The 20,012-nt window shown below is 41.2% G+C and overlaps 1 protein-coding gene across 1 annotated transcript in view; it reads right to left on the bottom strand.

Annotated features, from left to right (window-relative positions):
* Positions 1-8,013: 8,013 nt before the first annotated feature.
* CRISP1 (cysteine rich secretory protein 1) overlaps positions 8,014-20,012 on the bottom strand; it is a 35,656-nt gene continuing 23,657 nt past the window's right edge. The window contains exons 7-12 of the mRNA XM_072945813.1: positions 17,614-17,742; positions 15,453-15,543; positions 13,747-13,895; positions 12,425-12,522; positions 10,310-10,398; positions 8,014-8,141 (exon numbers count right to left, since the gene is read on the bottom strand). Coding sequence (XP_072801914.1) covers positions 8,014-8,141; positions 10,310-10,398; positions 12,425-12,522; positions 13,747-13,895; positions 15,453-15,543; positions 17,614-17,742 — 684 coding nt within the window. The remainder of the gene's footprint in view (positions 8,142-10,309; positions 10,399-12,424; positions 12,523-13,746; positions 13,896-15,452; positions 15,544-17,613; positions 17,743-20,012) is intronic.

Below are 20,012 nucleotides of genomic sequence, written 5' to 3'. Positions count from 1 at the left end.
AAGCACTGTCCTAGGGGACATTAAGGATGAAATTAGACTGTCTGTGTTAGATTCATTGCTCTGCTCTTCACTAGCTGTATGATTTGGGGAAAGTTATTAACCTCCTCCAGGCCTCTGTTTTTTCTTCTGCAGTATCATAGACTTGTTAGTGAGGACCAGACGTGAGTCTGGGCACACCTTGGAGACAGTGCAGGTTCGATTCCAGACCACCGCAATACAGCAAGTACAGCTATAAAGCGAGTCATGCGAACTTTTTTGTTTCCCAGTTGCATATAAAAGTTATATTTACATTCTGCTGTAGTCTATTAAGTGTGTGTATATGTGTGTGTGTGTGTTTTAATGGAGATGCTTCTTAACTGCTTCTCTAGCAAGTCCTTTAATACCTACTAGTCTAGGGGGAGGGTGTAGCTCAGTGGTAGAGTTAAAAATGCCTAGCATGCATGAGGGCCTACATTCAATCCCCAGTACCTCCATTAAAAAATAAATAAACCCTACTACCTCTTCCGCAATTAAAAAAAAAAAAAACGCAGCTACTAGTCTAAGTCTATTTCCCCGTAGTGGTAAATGAATTCAAGGCGAGAAGATATTAGTAAAGGTTGTAACATTCAGAGAATGGAATAAAAAAAATCACCTTTGAAATATTATACACGAAGTGAAAATAATTCATTACTTTATCAGTAAATGGTTGAAACTTTAGTGCAGTTTAATTTCAGTTCACATTTCTCTTGACAGCGTACATGAAATGTACATCTCACTGTGCTATGTGGAGTCTGAACATTGAGATGACCAATGATCTGCAATCCTTTAAGCATATGTAACCACTTGTTTTATGAGCAAAATAAGGCAAACTCTTATTAATATTTACTTTTTACAAAACAGTAGTCTCTACTATGAAACAAGCCACGAGCTACCAAGTCAGTATTGTAAAAATCCTCCTCAAGCTCTTATCAGCGTTACTGACGGTCAGAAGCTGCTGGTGCATCCTCTGTTTGTTACTCAATGCAGAGCTAAATTTAAAAAGCTAAAAAATCATACGGCAAAACTGTGGCTAGAACAACGCATACAGTACCTGTTTTGTCTACCTATTACTCTGTTGACTTACCTATTTGCCTCTCCTTTTCCCTGGTATGTCACTATTAAATATATATTAAGACAAATTACTAAATATGAACACAACTTAGTATTGCTTACTTTCTGTTTGTAAAAATATGGCCTGTTTTTGTTTTCTTAGTAAACGCAAAGGGCATCTGATAAATATAGGAGCAAAAGGCAATGACTAAACCACCCAGATGACAAATATGTATTTTCTGTAGGGTCTTTGCATTGTGAATTCCTACGGAAATGTTTTTAACTCAGGTAAGCACAGAATAGGCTGAACCACGATGTGAGGGTTAAGATGGGAATTTTAACTTTGCTACACGAATGTAAATAAGAATCATTTAAAAATGAGCAGGACCAATCCTCTTCAGCTCGAACCTACCCATGGAAAAGATGGGTGTGCTCCTGAAATTAGCCTGTGTTTCATATTTCCTAGAGTCCAAAATGTAGCCTCGTCCCCCTCAAATAATAAGAAATTTGTGTTCTAAGACATTTTGATTTGAAAGTATTTCCAAAGTGATCCTGTCAATTAAAATTTTAACAAAACAGGGATTAGGAGCTAAAGTGTTCAAATTCACAGTAACAGAGTTATTTTTCTAATGGTACTTGAATTACTGAGGTTTTTAAAAATTTAGCTTTAAGATTTTTTTTCATCATAAGATAAAGTAATATACTGGTTAATCAAAACTTGGAAACACCTGCTACATGCCTTCATAATTGTTTTCTCAAAAACATACCCAGGATTCTCATTCTTCCATGCATGTATACATGAATTCCATTACATGTATTTTCTTACATGAATTTTATTACTGCAGAGTTTATAAATTCCAATAGGAAACAGGAGACTATGACTAGGGAAGTTAATCACTCAGTTTTCATAAAACAAACTTTTCCATCATTTGACACAGTTATGACATATTTTCTAGAGTTCTGTAAAATGTAACATCTGGCTAATCAGAAGACAAAGAATGAGCGTTTTCTTGTGTCTTCAACATTAAGTAGGATTGAAAGGAGTTATTAGATCCGCTAAAGAGAAGGATAATTAATTCTAACAATCTTAATAGAAATATTCCTTCATTATATATACATTCCAAAACATGTTCAAACAACATTAAGACCCGTATAAGGTGGACGCATATGCTATAAATGCATATTCTCTGTCCCTCATCTCACCTTAGAGATGACAGAAATGAGACAGGAACTCTAAGATTGCCTTTTGCAATTATAAAACTGATGTAGTATTGATGGGTGCTAAGATGGTTGCATCTTTATGTTTCCTTGGTGGACACAGAGACATGGCCTCGGGGGTGGTAACCAAAGTCCAAGAAGAGGGGATGGGCTGCTCTGTAGAACTGCTGCTGCGTTGTTTCTCTCTCTTTCATGCCCTGTTTAGATCAAGCCAGTTACTGAGATCAGGAAGGGCTTAACTGGTGGGTAGTAGCTGGACTTGGTATGAACTTTGATGAAACAAATATTGGCTAAGCCTGGAAACGGGATCAAAGAACTCAGCAAAATAAGGTACCAAACAAAAGGAAACCACGGAAAATTAAAGAAGGAACAGGAAAATTGTATTCTAACCTTGTAAATAAGTCCTCGAAATAGATTCCAAGTATCTGTTGTTCTTCCTTTGCCAAGTAAACAGTAACGCTGGGACACTGCTGGAGGCAGTTAGAGTGGGGAGCCAAGAATCTAGCACAGTAAACCTACTCAGTTCTGGCAGCCTCTAGCCCTTGGCAATTCAAAGGGACACAACAACTTGGAAGGAGAGCAATTATGAGACAGAGCAGCAGAAATGCTACCTTGGCAAAGGAAATGTTCATTTGTGGGGACAGAGGATGGTGAACAGGGGACCTTCGACTACAACAAAAAGCCTCTCAGAACTAATGAAATTTTCCAACTCCCCCAAACACACCGAGAAAAATACAGTGAAGATGAAGCCTCGTCTGATGCCTGGAGATGTCAACCAAGCTAACAAGTATCTTCATAGGCAAAACTTCAATATACCTGAATTAGTGAGCAGAAATATTGATGTAGAAATTCTTCTTGAATGCATTAAAAGGGGACCAGGAGTTACAAAGAATGAGAGCAACGTTAAGAGGTATGAAACTAAAACCAGTGCCACTATTCATCACAGAACGTCGCGGAAGGAAAGAAGGTATAAATACATGGAGCACATTTATTTGGGGCTGGCTCTTACTGATGCGTGAGGAATCAGAGCCCCAGCAGTAAGTTCCTGTCTTGAGGATGGGGAGCGATTCCGGGCGGACGCTCTCGGGTCGGCGGACAAGTCTCAGGCTGCGCCCATCAGGCATTGCGCCGAAATCCGGCTCCGCCGGGCGAGGCCCTGCTTCCGAGGGCGCATGCGTGAGAGCCGCCGCGTCCGCTCCTCCGGGTGCGCGTTTGGTTGCCGTCCTCTCACGGGGGCGGGCCTGGTCACCGCGGGGGGCGGGCCCCGAGCCCATCCCCGGCGGGTGGCAGTCTCCGCAGCTGCAGGCGCAGGAAGGAGCCTCCGCGGGTTCGCGCTCGGCCGTGCTCACCGCGCGCCAAGGTAGGCCGGCTCCTCTGCCATCTGGTCGGTGGTCACTATTCGTGGACTCCGTATTTACAAACTCGTCTCCTTGGGACAGTTGAAGTCACCCCCGTCCCCAGACATGCGCGAAACTCGCAGAGGTTGCGTCGCCTGACAGGCGGGTTCCCAGCTGGCGGGGGACCAGGGGAGGCTCTGGCCTCTTTCGGCTGGGCCGCTGCCGACAGGTGTCCTTTTCGCGGTCTTTCCTGCCACGGTTTTCCCACGTCTGTGCTAGTTTTCTGGCGGGGGCTGATTTTGCCATTTACAGCGGCCCCCCAGTGCAGTGCTGTCTAAGGCTGGCAGGTTCGAGAAGGCGGTGATGCGCTTCACGGAGAAGAGGCGCGTGGTGATAAACTTTGTTCAGGCCTGAGTTCGATGTTCACGGGTCAACAACAGGTATCAAATAAGGCGTCTGTAAGGAGCAGCACACACAAAACATGGTTACCACCGTGATGAGCTGACGACAGCGTTGTGAGCAGAGGCTCTGTATTTCCCTGGGAGCCATGGCTCAGTACTGCTCCCCGTTTCAGTGTTCAGGGCAGCTTGATAGCACAGAGCTACCCAGAATGATGAGAATCGATGGTCCATACAGCCATTTCCCTAAGATGTGCCCGTGGTGCCGAGAGGATGCCAGTTGTCCTTCTCTAAGACCTTGTGGAAGGACCAGACTCTCCCAGTTTCCAGAGGGTTCGCCCCGGCCCTCTTGCTGTTGTCCATTGGGCTGGACCGGACACAGGGGCTGTGTCTTCCCTGTCACTGCCACTAGCCGGGGTCAGCTGGTGGGGGTGTGGCACCTTGTGGGAGGCAATCCGCAGTTAACAGTACCACTCCCGGGGCCAGCGTAGAGCAGTCTTCCACCAGCCCCACTTCTGTGGTCTCTCCTTCGAACCCAGATATGGAGTAAATTCCCCATTCTGTCCTCAGAATGAAAAATAACGGGACTGTCTACTGTCTAGCTCGCATCCTCCCAACATGTAACTGCAGAAATGAAAGCCTGACTCTTGTCCTTTTCGCAAGATCTGAGCTGTCCAGTTGTAGCCAAAGTGACCCTGAGAGAGAGTAATGTAAACGTTAAAAACAGTTATCTCCGTAGCCCTATAAATTATTGAGAGAAGGAATTAGTAAGCAAAGTCTCTCAGCGAGGACTAGCCCAGAACCAGACGCATCACTGGTGAATTGTACTAAATATTTACAGAAGAATTAGCACCAGTCCTTCCCAAACTCATGCAAGAAATTGAAGAGGAGGGGTTACTTTCTAACTTATTTAAAAGCCAGTGTAACCCTAAAACCAGAGCCATATAAAGACTTCAGAAGAAAAAGAAACTCCAGACCAATAGCACTCAGGAATATCAATGCAAACATCCTCAAAAATACTGTCAAACTGAATTCATCTGTATGTTTAAAAAGATTATATGCCATGACCAAGTGGGACTTATTTGTGGAATTTAGGATGGAGTAACCTACAAAAATAAACCAACTTATTAAACCACATTAACAGAATGAAGAGGGGACTGCATATAATTATCTCAATTGTTGTTCCAAAAGTATTTGAACAAATTCAGCACCCTTTGTGATTAAATACTCAGCACCTAGAATAGAAAGAAAGAACCTCAACTTAATCGAAGCTGTGAATGAGATACCTCATCAACAGAACTGTGATACACTAAATCTTGTACTCAGAGCACAATTAATAAATGACAGCTTTGATCAGAAGCAAGTGTAGTGTCGGCATCTCAAGTGAAAATTGTGAATTATAATAAATAACATAAAATTGTGAATTATAAAAATAATGAAAATTAATAGCTAACACAGCACTGCAGGTTCTGTTAAGAATTCTATGTGTATTTTCCCGTGCTTTATCCTCACAGCAACTCTACAAGAGATGTTCTGTTATGGTCCTTATTTGAAAATAAAGAAACCGAGGCACAGATAAGTTATCAGGAAGCAACAGCTATTCCACGAGCGAGCTGAAAGGCAGGACCTCTTTAGCAGTAGGTGTGGGACAGATAACCTCCCTAACACTCTTTCATCCTCTCATTGTGTACGTCACTTCAAGGACTGCAACATGTTGCCAACAGAGTGTGGAGCTTGTTTTGTGGGTTTTTTTTTTTGCTATCATCTTTTATGCAAGTCATTTAGCGACTCTTTAGAATAATTTGGGGATCTCAGTTTAACAGTTTATTTCCCTTGACTTCAAAACACATTTATCTGTTGTCTATGCTGCCATCTTGTGGTCGTTTCTTGGAATTACCCTTCATGTGAATGACTTTCTAAGCCAGGGGATAAATGAAGCAACTCATCTAAAGTACACATATTTTGGAGAAATCCTCTATTCCTTTCCTACGTGAGGCTGTTGGCTCAAACAGTGAAATTTCTGTGCTGCTACATCAGTTCCTTTCCCATAAAAGGGCTGATAATTTTAGGCTGATCTAAGAAGAGAGGAAATAACACATGGCCATCATCATGGTGCAGGGTATGTAATCCCAGAACTGTCCTGGGCTCTCTGTACCCTCAGCAGGGAGGGAACACCAGTACCCTTCAAGGTTAGGAAAAACAGGGTAATGACCATGTTGTCCCAAATGCTGAAGCCTTGAGCCCATTGTGAAAATTCACAGTGACCCCTAATGTGGGCCAGTTGTCCATCTGCCTGTCTTGGGTCATTTTATTAAGCATGCCTCCATATAAATCTGCATAGAGACTAGTTTTTGTTATTGAGGTCTTATAATTGAGAATCAGGGTATTTTAGCTTTGCCTGTGGCATCAAATCCAAGTCATTCAGTATGTCCAGCCTTGACACTCTCCCTGAGAGTGACCCTGGAACATACCATGGGATTTCATCCTACGCATAAGTGTGCTGCTGTGTCCACAGACACTCCTGATAAGCTGTGGGCACTGGAGTGGTGTTGGGAAGTATTCAAAAACTGTACTTGTAAAAGATTAAAAAAACCCCAGAAACTTTAATTAAGTGGAGTTAGGGGACCAGAAGAGGGAGCTCTCACGCCCTCCAGCGATAGCTGAGCATCAGGAAAAAGAAAGACCCCTCTTTCCCAGCAAGGACTCAGACAATGAAGAGCCACAGGCTCTCTGTTTACTACAGCCCTCCCTGCTTCCTTGTCCCCCTGTAAACGCACTCTCCTTTCTCCTCCACGTGGGAACTCACACATGGCCCATCTTGGCTGCAGACTCCATATTGCAATTCTCTGCAGATCCTGAATAAACCCATCATTGCTGGAGAAATATCTGGCAGTCTGTTTGCTTCCAGTCAACACGCTACAAGTTTGTATCATATTTTCTTGGAGATATTTAGCATTTGAAGTCTGTTTGGGGGTCACACAAACAATTTTCATCCTTGAAGTAAAACTTGGTTTCTGTTGCCTCTTTCTTTTGTGTGATATGACAAATGATGGAAACCTAGGGAATTTTCCTTCATATAAACTTTCAGAAAGAAAGAGCACATTTGGAAAAAATACTCAAAACTGAAAAAAAAATACCAGGTCCTGGGCTCTCTGAGTGGCCATATACTTCATTAGGTTTCTTTAATATTCAGTTCAGTAATATTTATGTCCTCATACGAAGTGAAGAAAACAGTAGCCTCTGTATATGGATTACACCTTGCATGTAATCAGTGCATACTCTGTTAAATAAAGCACACAGACACACACACACACACACATTCTTATTTCTTTTTCCCTGCTTTACAAATGTGTAGAGATATGGCAATGAAATAATGAGACATTTAAACCACTTCTGATTAACCAGTATTTACCTTGAAAATAATGAGACTGGACTCTTGTTTGCTTTGTGGATTATTTTAATGGTTCATTTAAGATAGAAGTGAAGTGAAGAAGTGAAGGATTCTAGTGCATGTAAATTGTGCAGGGAAGACAGACATCAGGGCGGTAGGAGACATGGGAAAGCAGGGAAAGGCATTAAACCGGGAAAGACCCTCCCCCTAACGCAGGTGACTGCTGGGAACCCAGTTGTTCAGATGAATCATGTCAGCCTGGGACCTAGGAACCCCATGATTCAGAAATGAGGCAGGTGTTGAACTGCCACATATTTAAATCATATTTTATCCCGTATTTGCTATTTCAATCCTATTTCATTAATCATATTTCACCCCAGCACTAAGAAAGTCAAAAACAGTGTTACTTCAGAATGTGTCAGGTCAGGAGTGAGGGGCATTGATGTAAACCTACTGATGTCCATATGTGATCGGAGAACAATAGGATCTCAAGTATAATCAAGACCAAATGAAACTCAGCAGAAGCTGCTGAAGTGAAGTTGGGTAAAAGATATGATCCAGCATGTCCCCAGCAGCACATTCCGGTTGCAAATAGCAAAGGCTATTTTATCTCAGTGTGACACAGACAGCTTGCTTTGCAGAGTAGTTGAACTGAGAGGTGGCTGCATCCAAGACCTCGTGTTTGTATCTTACAGTTAATGTATTCATCATAGTAGAGGCAGGGGTTGGCTGAAAGGAAAGAGCAGGGTTACACAATATTCACTCTATAGCTCTCAGTCACTAAAGAAAGAGATCGTCTCCTTAAATACGCTTCTTACCAGTGCAAATTGATTTTGACCAGCGTGAGCTGTTTTTCAGTAGGGCTGCATCTAAGCAGACTGGAGATGAATTGTCTTTATCAATTACAATGTCATTTTGAAATTATCAGCATCATAAGCTGTATGCAATAAAGTGATGGAAGTTTCGTTCATTCATTATGGACTACTTTTGTAATGCTTTATTATTTAACAGTTAAAACATTGCTTTGAGTTATTGAAAGTAATACACAGCCATATGTGCCAGGGTTTATTTCTGGGCTGTCTAATTTATTGGTACCATTTTCATTGGTACGTGTCTGTCTTTAAACCAGTACCACACTGTTTTGAATACTGTAACTTTGTAGTATGTTTTGAAATCAAGATGTATGCATCTTCCAACTTGGTTCTTCTTTTCAATGAAAAAAAAATAATATACAGCCAATGAAAAATTGTATATAATCCATGTAGAGTATAGCAAAAAATATCAAATAATCTCTTCACCCAAAGATTGTCTCAAATAACACTGCAGTGATTTTCCTCACTTTATTCTATGAACAGGTACATGCAAACATCAGTGTTGTTTTTTAATAAACTATCATTGTCCCACGGAGGCTTGCCAGCACGTGTGTCCTCGTGGTAGAATGAGCTCCCCAAAATGACTGCTGCCAGGTCTAGCCCCTAGGGGAGCCCTTGTTGCCTCCTGCCTCTCTGGGAGGGGCTTTAAGATCGACAAGTGGTCTGACCCAGGTTTCTTTCAAATTACTGCCTTTCACCAGGACCGGAAACGTGTGAGATTTTGCTTGTAACCTTCAAGAGCAAAGTCTCTGCTTCCTCGGCCCTCTGGCTCTCCCGTGCACAAGCCCTGCTGGCCTGCAAAGCCAGACATTCTGGGAGCTCTACTCCTAGTGCAGGAACCTTGTGCTGTGGAGCGCAGTGTGGGGCCCACCCCTCACTCCTTGGGGGAAATCTCTGCCATTGTGGTTATTCTCCTGTGTGTGGGTTTCCTGTCTAGGGGTGTGGGTCTTGAGTCTTTGCCCCTCCTACCCCTCTTGTTGTGGTTCCTTCTTTAGGTCTTAAGTTGTGAAAAATCTTTTCTGCTAATCTTCAAGTCATACCATTTGACAGTTGCTCTGCAAATATTTGTAATTTTGGTGCGCCCATGGGAGGAGGTGAGCTCAGGGTCTTCTACTCTGCCGTCTTGGACACACCCCTGATCTTTTTAATGCTTTGTCACATTTGGTTTGCTAATGTTTTGTTGAGATTTTTGCATCTATGTTCATCATGGATATTGTCTGTAATTTTCTCTTATTGCGTTCTTTTATTTGTCCGATTTGGGTATCAGGGTAATGCTGGCATCATACAATGAGTTTGGAAGTGTTTTCCTCCTCTTCAGTTTTGTGTAAGTTTCAGAGTATTGATATTACTTTGTGTTTTAATGTTTGGTAGGATTCACTAGGGGAGCCATTTGGTCCTGGACTTCTCTTAGGTGGGAGGTTTTGATGACTGATTCAGTGACCCTAGTAGTAGTCTGTTCAGATTTTTTATTTCTTTGAGATTCAGTCTTGGTAGGTTCTATGTTTCTACGAGTTTATTCCACTGACTTATTCTCTGAAGTCAGTGGAAACTTCAGAGAATAAGGATCGCTCAGTGAGAAACTGCATGCCATGGTAAGTGGTCAGGAAGGTGGGGGAGTTCTGGATCCACAAGCAATCTGGGGATGCTGGTAACTTGAAAGCAATGTATCTAACTTTGGGGGCTGCAATAAGAGAGCCCAGACACTTTTTATAGAGCAGAAAAAATTATCCTTATATTAACATCTTAACTAAGTTGCCCTTATTAGAGTGGGGACTTTAAGCTTTATGGAAGAAACTTGAGTTTAGACCTGGACATTCTAATTTCTAGCCCAAAAGATTTAATCAGTGGTCTTCTTGGTCACTCTGCTGATGGAGGAAGGGAATCAGATAATGTTGATTTTTTTCTTTGGGACAGTTGAGGAAAAAGTAATTAAAAAAAGTGCAATATTGTTAAATGCTTGTTTTAAAGGACATGTGGCTCCCAGATCAATAGTCAACATTAAGCAAACTGAGATGTAAAACTTACTACAGAGTTTATCTTCACAGTTATTTGGACAGTCTCCACATGGAGTCCCCTTATTATAAGGTACGTTCTTTTTGTCAGGATCATTTCCCCTTAAAAAAAAGAATAAAGAAGAAAGTGGTCTAATAAAATTGATGTTTGAAAGATGCATATAAAAATGTACTATTTAAAAATCATTTAAAACAGGTAAACAAATTTTGAAAACCACTTGTGTATAATCTCTAAGACTTGTATGAGATTTCTAGCCTTAGACTGTTAAGAGTGTATCTTTTTGAACACACTACAGGCAACTTTGGGATGCTAAGAATATTTTGAGACAATTTGCATCCCTTCGAACAGACGAGTTCTAACAAGCAGAAAGGCTTTAGGAACATTTACAGTAGGACACTTGTCCTTATTAATACCCACGCTGACTTGATGGACAGTTACATAAAAGGACATGGTTCTTAATAATGGATTGTTAAGAAAAAGTAATAATTATTAAGAATTATTAATAATGAATAGCTGATTATTTCACTTAAGAAGACTCATAACTGTATCAAATTGGAGATGTACTAACTTCATCTTGTACTATGTCATGAGAAATTTGATACATGTTAGTGTCTTTTTAGAAATATTATAAAGATGAAAGTATAAAAGCATGGATAAATCTAAAGTGTTCAAGTTTAGGGAGAGAGAATCAATGAGAATTTTCAGTTTTGAGCCACTTTAAAATTTGAAAGAAGAGAATGTTCCCTGCAGATGTCTCAGAAAACAGTGGGTGTCATGGCGGATTTTCACCTAATATTACTTTTGAAATAAATGTTCTGATTGAAACAACATTTAATCTGATATGTCTCTCCTCGAATGAATTGTTAAAATTTCACTTTATAAAAGAAACTTATTACTTAATTCAGCAAGGGATTTTGCCAGACACTTGACCCAGTCTTTGGCTGAGAACATTCTCCTGTGTCAGTCCCGTGTTCTACTTTTCTTTTTTGGGTTGTCAGAGGTTTACCGCAGACCACAAGCCCCTGCAAAGATTTAGTATAATTGATGTATTATGTATGCAAGGAGACCTTACGGTCTTCAGACCTAGTTCCATAGATAAAATCACAACAGATATTAAGTACTAAAGTCAAGACATAAGACCAGACAATAACTCACACAGAGCTATTGCTGAGTCTGCCGTGACACTGGGGACCTCATTTAGAGTGTAAATAGGGTACCCTGTTATCAGATAAATCATTTTCATTGATTCATACCGAATGTCTTTTATTGTGCTGCCCACGTGGGAGACAAGGGTTAAATACCATGCTTGGAGCTCATCTCATGGAGGAGGGACTTGTGTGTTGAACAGGTAAGCTGAAGGAGACATAATGCAGACCGGCCAACAGCTTTCATCAGCAGGGAAATACTGAAGCTGGCATTTGTAGTAAACTAAGAGGGGACTGTACCCAGCTCAGAACAATCCATGCTGTCTGATAACCGCCACTCAAGCCGCACCAGTGGGTCCCCACGGGCTCATGCAATTACTCTTTTCTGAAATTGGTCTTGCTGTGTAACCACAGTTGGCAGGACAAAGGAATGCAGCTGTCCCTAACTGGAGCAGTCAGATTTTCTCTTCTTGGAATTGTCGCTTACACCTTTGATAGCATGGAAATTTCATTTCTAAAGGAAATTTATATACCAGTATCAAAATGCTCAATACAGGAACATTAGGCCTTTCCTGTTTATTCATTCTTGATACGCCACTGTGTTTCTACCCTTGCATCCTAAAAATACTCTTGCACTGACGAAATAAGTATCCTTGCTTGTACGCTTAAGCTAGCTGAGATGTGTTTCTCTTAACTAATACTGCTTGAAGAAGCAACCACACGTAGCAAGATGACTGGTCATAGTTCTGCATTTGAACATTATGTTAATGAGACACAGGTTTATTTAGAAAAATATCATACAAATAAAAATGTGTGTGTGTGTGTAGTATTTTAGGTATTGGCTAAATAAATTTTATCCCCAAAGTTCTCAACTGAAAAGAAATATTTATTTGAGTTTTGTAATGTTAGAGAGACCAGATTATGTGAGGGAAACACGCTTCTAAAATGTCCGTGTGAAACCAAGCTGTATAATAATACGTACTCGTGACAGTAATGACAGACGTAGAGGTACTGAGTTGACCCCCTCTTACGACACGGTGAGACGCCACAGCCAACGAGGTAAGACGTGGCCCAGACAATCTGTGAAGATAGTAAGATTATTTTGTTGATAATTTGGTATTTTACTAAATGATTACGAAATGAATATTGTTACCCATGATGGAAAATAGACACACATGCTTTTAGGATGCTTTGAGCATGGCTTACAAGGAAGTCACGGGAACAGATTCGCACGTGTCTAGATACCACGCACGCATATGCACACTCAGTTGCCATCACTGACTCTGACTCATTCTCATTGCTGACAATGACAGTCAAAGCACAGGCAAAAAAAAAAAAAAAAAGAAAAGAGATAAATTTGACTTCATCAAAATTTAAAACTTTTCGGCCTCATAGAACAGTCTCATCAGAGTGAAAAGTGAATTCATGTAATAGGAATTCATTTCTGCAAATCATCTACCTGATAAAAATTATGTATCTAGAATATATGAAGAATGCTTATAACTCAACAAGAACGAAACAGACCGCCTCGACGAACAACGGGCAAAAGATTTCAGTGGATGCGTCTCCAAAGAAGATACACAGATGGCTCGCAAGCACATGAAAATGCTCCGTGTCACTAATTGTGAGAAAACAAGAATAAAAACCACAGTGAAATACCACTTCAGGTCCTTTGAAATGGCTGTTCTGAAACAGGCAAAATGCACTTGCAGAATATAAAGTGTATGTGTGTTATGAGTCAAATGTTTGTGTTGTCTCAGCATTTGTATTCTTAAGATTTAACCCAGCAGTATGGCTGTTTGTAGATGGAGTTTCTAAGGAATTGATTTAGGTTAAATGAGGTTATAAGGGTGGGGCCTTAATCTGACAGGATTCTTGTCCTCTTAAGAAAAGGTACCAGGGTGCCCGTCCAACATTTATTATGTAAATAAATATATAGATATATCTCCACAAGGAAAATAGACTGGGAAGAGGGGGATTCTCTGTTATAAGGCACTGTTATTTTCATTCTTTAGGAATAGTACAAATGTAATTTATAAGTGACATTGATATTTTATGATTTTGTTTCTTCTCAGAACATCAAATATGTAGAGGAGGAAACTGAGAAGTTAAACATCTTCTCTAAGCCATCTCCTGAGGGACTTACATTTCCGTGCGTTCCAGATTATAAGAGGAACTCGGTGGGTTGAGTGTAAGTTTGCAATAAAGAGGATAGAGCGATGTTCCGTGGCTCTCAGTCACCTGTTTTCCACACACGCTTATAGTCACTTAACCGATGCGCATATTTGCCAGGACACAGTTTACCTGAGTGTAATGCTCAGTTACTGTGTCATCATCTGTTGACATCCATGCCCCATACTTGAAGTATTTAGACTCACTGGACCAGGTTCTGATTACGTTTGACCATGAGATAGGATAAGATGCCAAATGCGTATTTTCTCCACAAAATGTATCTGAAAGGAGGAAAAAGGGTTAGGTCGTATCCTGCAAAACTTGGAAATCGTTTACGAGGATACTCTCCTCACTCTGTTTTACAAATGTTTCACCAGTCATCTGAGCAATGTTTCATGAGAGGAGGCAAACTCAGCTGTATCTCAGCTAACCATTTTCTTTCTCCTTGGTGAATGAACTTGTGGTGCTCAGGTTTGGTGAGAAGTTGACCCTGGGGATGGTCTGCAAGCTTGGAAGCCAGATCAACCCACTTTTCAGTCTCTGCCACATCCAAGCTGATGGAAAAGGGTGAAATTAATTGGAGTAGCTTATGAGTTGTAACAGGGGCCATGGCTTGAAAGCAGCCACACAGAGGTGTTCATCATGCAGAGGACTTGAAATAAACATTTGTCTGTTTAGCCATCCACGTGTGATATGGGCTATAGTTCAAACACGGTGTTGGTCAGGAGTAATCGCCTTTCTCTGGGGCAGGGGAGACTCATGCGGCTACTTCCCTGCTTAGCAGCATTGGGCAAAGATGCCCAGTGGTCTGTAAATATGGGAGTTGCATTAATATTCAAAAACATTTTGCAATAAACAAGTATCTCATAAGTGTTACTAATGTCTACTTGTGTAGGAGGCACTAAAGACTCTTCTGGAAACTAGCAGTGATCCACCTAATATATATGCCATGAGATGGATTCATTTTTGTGTGTATGTGTGTTTTTAAATTTTTTATTGAAGCGCAGTTGATTTATAGTGTTAGTTTCGAGTGTACAGCCAAGTGATTCAGTTATACATACACATACACACATATATATGTATTTTTTCTTTTTAGATTCTTTTCCATTATGTATTATTACAAGAAACTGAATACAGTTCCCTGTGCTATACAGTAGGTCCTTGTTGTTTATCTACTTTATGTATAGTGATTGTGTCTGTTAATCCCAAATTCCTAATTTATCCCTCCCCGCCCTTTCCCCTGTGGCAACCATAGTTTTTTTTTTTCCTATGTCTGTGAGTCTGTTTTTGGTTTGTAAATAGAATTTGTATTTTTTTTTAAGATTCCACGTGTAAGTGATATCATATGGTATTTGTCTGTCTCTGTCTGACTTACTTCACTCAATATGGTAATCTTTAGGTCGAGATGGACTCATTTTTGAGCACCTAAAACTGTTCTTATGGGCAGCTCATGAGAGTTGAATGTGACTCGCTCCTCACCTGGAGTAGCGTTCCCAAGCTAAAGACAGCCCCCTCGTAATCCTGTGAGCAGCTGAAATTACTACAGAGAAGGGAAACCTTCTAGCTATCCAGCTTTCCATCCAGTCATCACTGTATTACTCAACTATCCTATGATACTGAGAGCTTTAATTCTTTTTCTTTGGGTGATCAGAGTCTGGAATTTGAAAATTTGAATATCCAAGTTTAATGATGAATAGTCATGAAGCAGTTCCATGGGCCACAGTTCACTGCCATCTGTGGTACAAATGTAAATTCGTGCTGGACGACTGAACTCACCTTCCTGTCTTACTCAACAACTCCTGACAGCTTTGGAGCAGGAAGATGCCTCATGTACCTACTTGTAATTCGCCTCTTCAGTGCATTGCTCTCTGCCAGCTCACAGTCCTTTGACAACGTTCTGGCATTTTGTGCGGCTTCTTCACTCCAGTTCTGCCGTGGAAGAGTGAAATGTAAGCACATCGTCTTGTTAGCATTTCTGTAAGATTCTAGTTTATTGTTTCTAGAAATCCAAGGCTAGCCGTATCCTCCGTTGGATAAACTAACAGTTTAAATAATAGCGCCACTCAGAAGAGGAAGAGGAAGACAGACCTTTCAGTCCATTGCTTTAGCCCCTGAATTTACAAAATCAAAACTTGGTAATAACGTTCAGAGTTTAAATAAATGCTTCCGGTAAAACAGACCAGGATTAGAAATTCATCCCATCATTTGTTAGTAATTTTGCCTCTGACACATTATTTAGTTTCTTTGAATCTGTTTTTTCATCTGTAAAGTATGCCCCATAATTCATACCCAATAGTTTGTTCAAAAGTTTTAATGTGATGGTTCATGAGGTATAATTGTGATGTGATCAACCTTATGCTGCCTGCTCAGTAAACCATATTGCTGTGATCAGAAGCAAAAGCAGCATCACACATCTGCATCTAAATTCTGAGTGATAATTGCAAGTCAAGCTACTGCTCCATGCCAGGACCAATTCTGTATGGATATTCTCTCATCTTTACTCACAGCAGTCCGACAAGAGAAGTGCTGTTATTATCCACATTTGCAAACGAGAAAACTGAAGCACAGAGATGTTGCATAATTTTGCAGGATAACACAACCAATCAGTGGCAGAAACAGAATTGAAATCCAGGTTCTTCTGGCTCTGGCATGTGTGTGTGTGTGTGTGTGTGTGTGTGTGTGTGTGTACTCCTACCGCTCACTATGTGTCAGTTGTACTACGTTGAAACATTTTGTTGAGTTTATCTCCAAAGAAGATGAAAGGCAGAGAGACTGTATCACTAGTTAGTGCGCTCTGTGACAAACGTCCTCCCAGATCCTGTTTCCTTCTCACACTGTGTCCACCCACATCCAAGGCTGTCCCCATGCCTGCGTGCAGCACATTATTACCAACAAAAGTTGTGGAGTTTCTTATTTACTACACGCTTTCATAAAAGTCATTCCGCTACTCTTGAGAATAATTTTTGGATGACGCCGTAACTTAGATTTTCAGTATTTTTCCTGACATCAGAGTTGTTTAACTTTTATAAGTGTAGGTGGCCATCTGTGTTAGTTTTATAGAGTTACCTTGTAGGTTGATGAATTTACTAAACTGTGAGATATGTTAAGTAACTCATTAGCCGAGGCTCAAAGTAAAGACCTGGTTTTGTAGGGTTGGATTGTTTCATGCAAGAAAAGAAGTCTTTCAGTGATGGATAGCATTTAACCAGAGGAGCAGAGGTAACACAGCACCTCCCATCAGGGCACAGCGTCTCCGGGCAGTGGGGATACCATCACTGCACTTACCCATATAGAATCTCGCCCGCGTGGACCAGGGTACCAAACGATCAGGACTGGAGCGTTACCGCCGATTGCTTTTTGTGCATTCCGTGGTGGACTGCCCACACCCAGGTCACTTTCTGAACTTATTTCTTCTTAAGCTGAGAGTCCTATCCACCAAGAGCTCTCCTGTCCTAAGACTTGTCCTCACGTCCCTGGGGCAGCCCATATCTAACAGCAAGTAGATACAGTAACTATCAATGCCAGGCAACCTCCCTCCAGCTCAGGACAAGGCTGCACTGGGTTGACCTGGTTTGTACATCTTCCCATGAGAAGAGTCTCCGATGATACTGACGGGCAGCATCCGCCTCGGCTGGGGGCTTGGGCTGGTCTCCATCCCAGATCTCCTGAAGCAGAGCTCAGAGACGGAGTCCAGGGACCTGTGCTTTTCCAAGTTCTTCAGCTGATTCTTAAGCACACTCAAGTTTGAGAAGCACAGTTGTAGGGGACATTAAGGATGAAATTAGACTTTTCTGTGTTGGAATTATGGCTTTCTCACTTACTAACTATGAGTTTGGGAGAATTACTTACCTCCTCTGGGCCTCTTGTTTCTTCTGCTGCTTATTATAGGTTTGTTTGTGAAGACCAAACTTTTAGTATATTGAAAGCAAATAGAACTTAATAAAACCTCAGAAAACAGCGTTACTATTATTGGCATCATTGTTGTTTGACTAATCTTACCATTTTCAGCATGTTGCTGGCTGGTGGGAAGACTCCTCTCCTGAGGCTGTTGTGTACAGTCACGATTTCTTTCTGGACAGTTGCCAATTCTGTACGGAGTGTGTCATACGGAACTTTAGCTGGTTTTGCCTGTTACCAGAAAATTATTAATTAGTCTTACTTCTTTTAAGTGGAACTTGTAATGCAAGTATATTACTTGTAGATTTACAGGTGATATTAATTTAGGGTTTATGTTGAAGAAACAATGATCTAAAAAAATGAACATTTTAAAATCTGAGATAACCTCAGGTATTAGTTTCCATTTCTTCAGTCCTAGTTTTGAGGATTTCTGAATGTCAGTCCGACACTGTGCAAGTCTCTGGAATAGTGCACTGAGGATTCTGTGACTGGTTTTTTTTTTTCTTCCGGGTTTGTGGTTGGTACTTTGGGCCACGTTGAAGCGTCTTTCATGGGGCGGTAGGAACCACGGGAGAAGATGTTTGGATGCCACTCTTTATACTGACTGACTTCCCTTCCTTGGCACATTCCCCACCCACCTCGTGCAAGTGTTCTCTTTGCTTCCCAAATAAACCACTTGCACCTGGATATTGTTTAAGGATATGTGTCTGGGAGAACCTAAATGATTCATTATTGAGTACAGAGCCTCCAGTGTCTCCAACTCAGATTCTGCATCACTGTCTCATTCACAGGAGAAAATGCTGATACTTGCATCTGTGCATGCATAAAATTGAACTCAGATCAGCTGCAATCTAGAGTTTGTGACTGACCTTTTAACTTCTTTGCCTTTTATCCTGTAACTTACTAAGAGAGCAATAAATGGCCTTAATATTTTAGGGTACCATTAGTTTTTTTTTTATAAAGAGCAACTTCTGTGTCTGTGTGAGACACATCACATGTACTTCATACATCTTTTTTAAATGACAAGACTTATGTAGTATAATTTGAGTGACATCTATTTATTCCTCAACTACCACAGGGCTACCAAGAGTTTCTAAACGGATGGGATACAGCGTCATGTCTTGCTCAAATACAGAAGTAGTTATTGCCATTTATTTTATCTCAATAGATAAAGAAGATGTAAATATAAAATCAGCAGACTCCTCTGGAGACTGTCCCCTGTGGACATCATTGCCTCAAAAGCCCACTCAGAGGCGCTGTTCTCCTGGCAGACTGCAGGAGCCAGGTCGAGACTTGAGGGGAGGTTGGAAACGCACAAGGCTTCCCTTACACTTTCCAGAGTATAACTCTCTATGCTCCTCTGAAAAAACCCTGCTCCAGTGAAATTGGTGATGTTTAGCTCTACTACCTCATCCTTGAACATTTACCCTCTTAAAATCGTTTTCCTGTCATTTCTTCTCATTTATAAACATTGAGTCTCCTGAGACAATTCATCGTGCCCACTCGAAATTCTGCAGTCAGTTGGAGGGGCTTTGGCATCCCCATGGATGACTCTATCATCTCATATCTCAGGCCCTTCAACTCTCCCTCTCTTAAACCTCGCCCCCAAGCCTTTTTAGTTCCCCACTCTGATGGTCACAGTGTATATCTGATGTTCACTCCAAAATGCCATACATCCCACATCACCTGGTCCAGCAAAAATTTCCTACCTGGCCAGGATTTCCGGCTCTTCCAAGTTGCTAAGATCCATCACTTTGACTATTTTCAACACAGTTTAGCCTTCAAGCTCATTCTTCATTGTCTCTATCTCTTGTTTTTTCTTTCTTTTCCATCACCTTCTCTTGTTTCAACAACTCTCTTACTAAAATATTGAAACTTTTGCCTGCCCACCCTCTTTAGGAGCAATCCCAACTTTGGATGGGACCAAAATTCTCCTGTCTGCCCTAAGTCAGCTGAGCATTGGCAGAAAATATCAGACAAAATGACACTTATTGGTATACAAAGTTAGGATGTTTGATCTCAAATTGTCCCTTGCATCTGCTCATCAGTTCTGCTCATTACCTGGTTCATTCACTTTGTCTCCCTGCACAACGGTATTACAGAACGTGCACACTCAACCCCAATCACATCTCTCTCTCTCTCAATAGATTAGTGTATGTTCTACTTCCTTCAGTGAAGGCTAGCTGTCAGCTGCTTCAGCGCCCCCTTCCCCAGGCTACCAGTCTGCCTGAACCTGTCCTCATTCTTTCCTCCTTCTCTTTTGTGATACTAAAAAAGCTATATATATTTAATATATACAACTCAATGCGTTTGGGAATAAGCATATGCTCTTAAAGCATTGCCACCACCAAGACCATAAACATACTCATCACCTCCCACGGTTTCCTCCTAAAGAAGTAACTCCTGCCATGTGTTTTTAGCTCTGCTGAATTATCCAGAGAGGCGATAATGACATAGGCATGGGCCGTGGAGCCAACCTGCTTCGGTTTCCCTTGAGACTC

Source organism: Vicugna pacos, chromosome 20, assembly GCF_048564905.1.
Source record: "Vicugna pacos chromosome 20, VicPac4, whole genome shotgun sequence".
Lineage (NCBI taxonomy): Eukaryota > Metazoa > Chordata > Mammalia > Artiodactyla > Camelidae > Vicugna > Vicugna pacos.
Note: the sequence above shows the minus strand (reverse complement) of the source record. Positions and strands in the feature narration are given on the sequence as shown.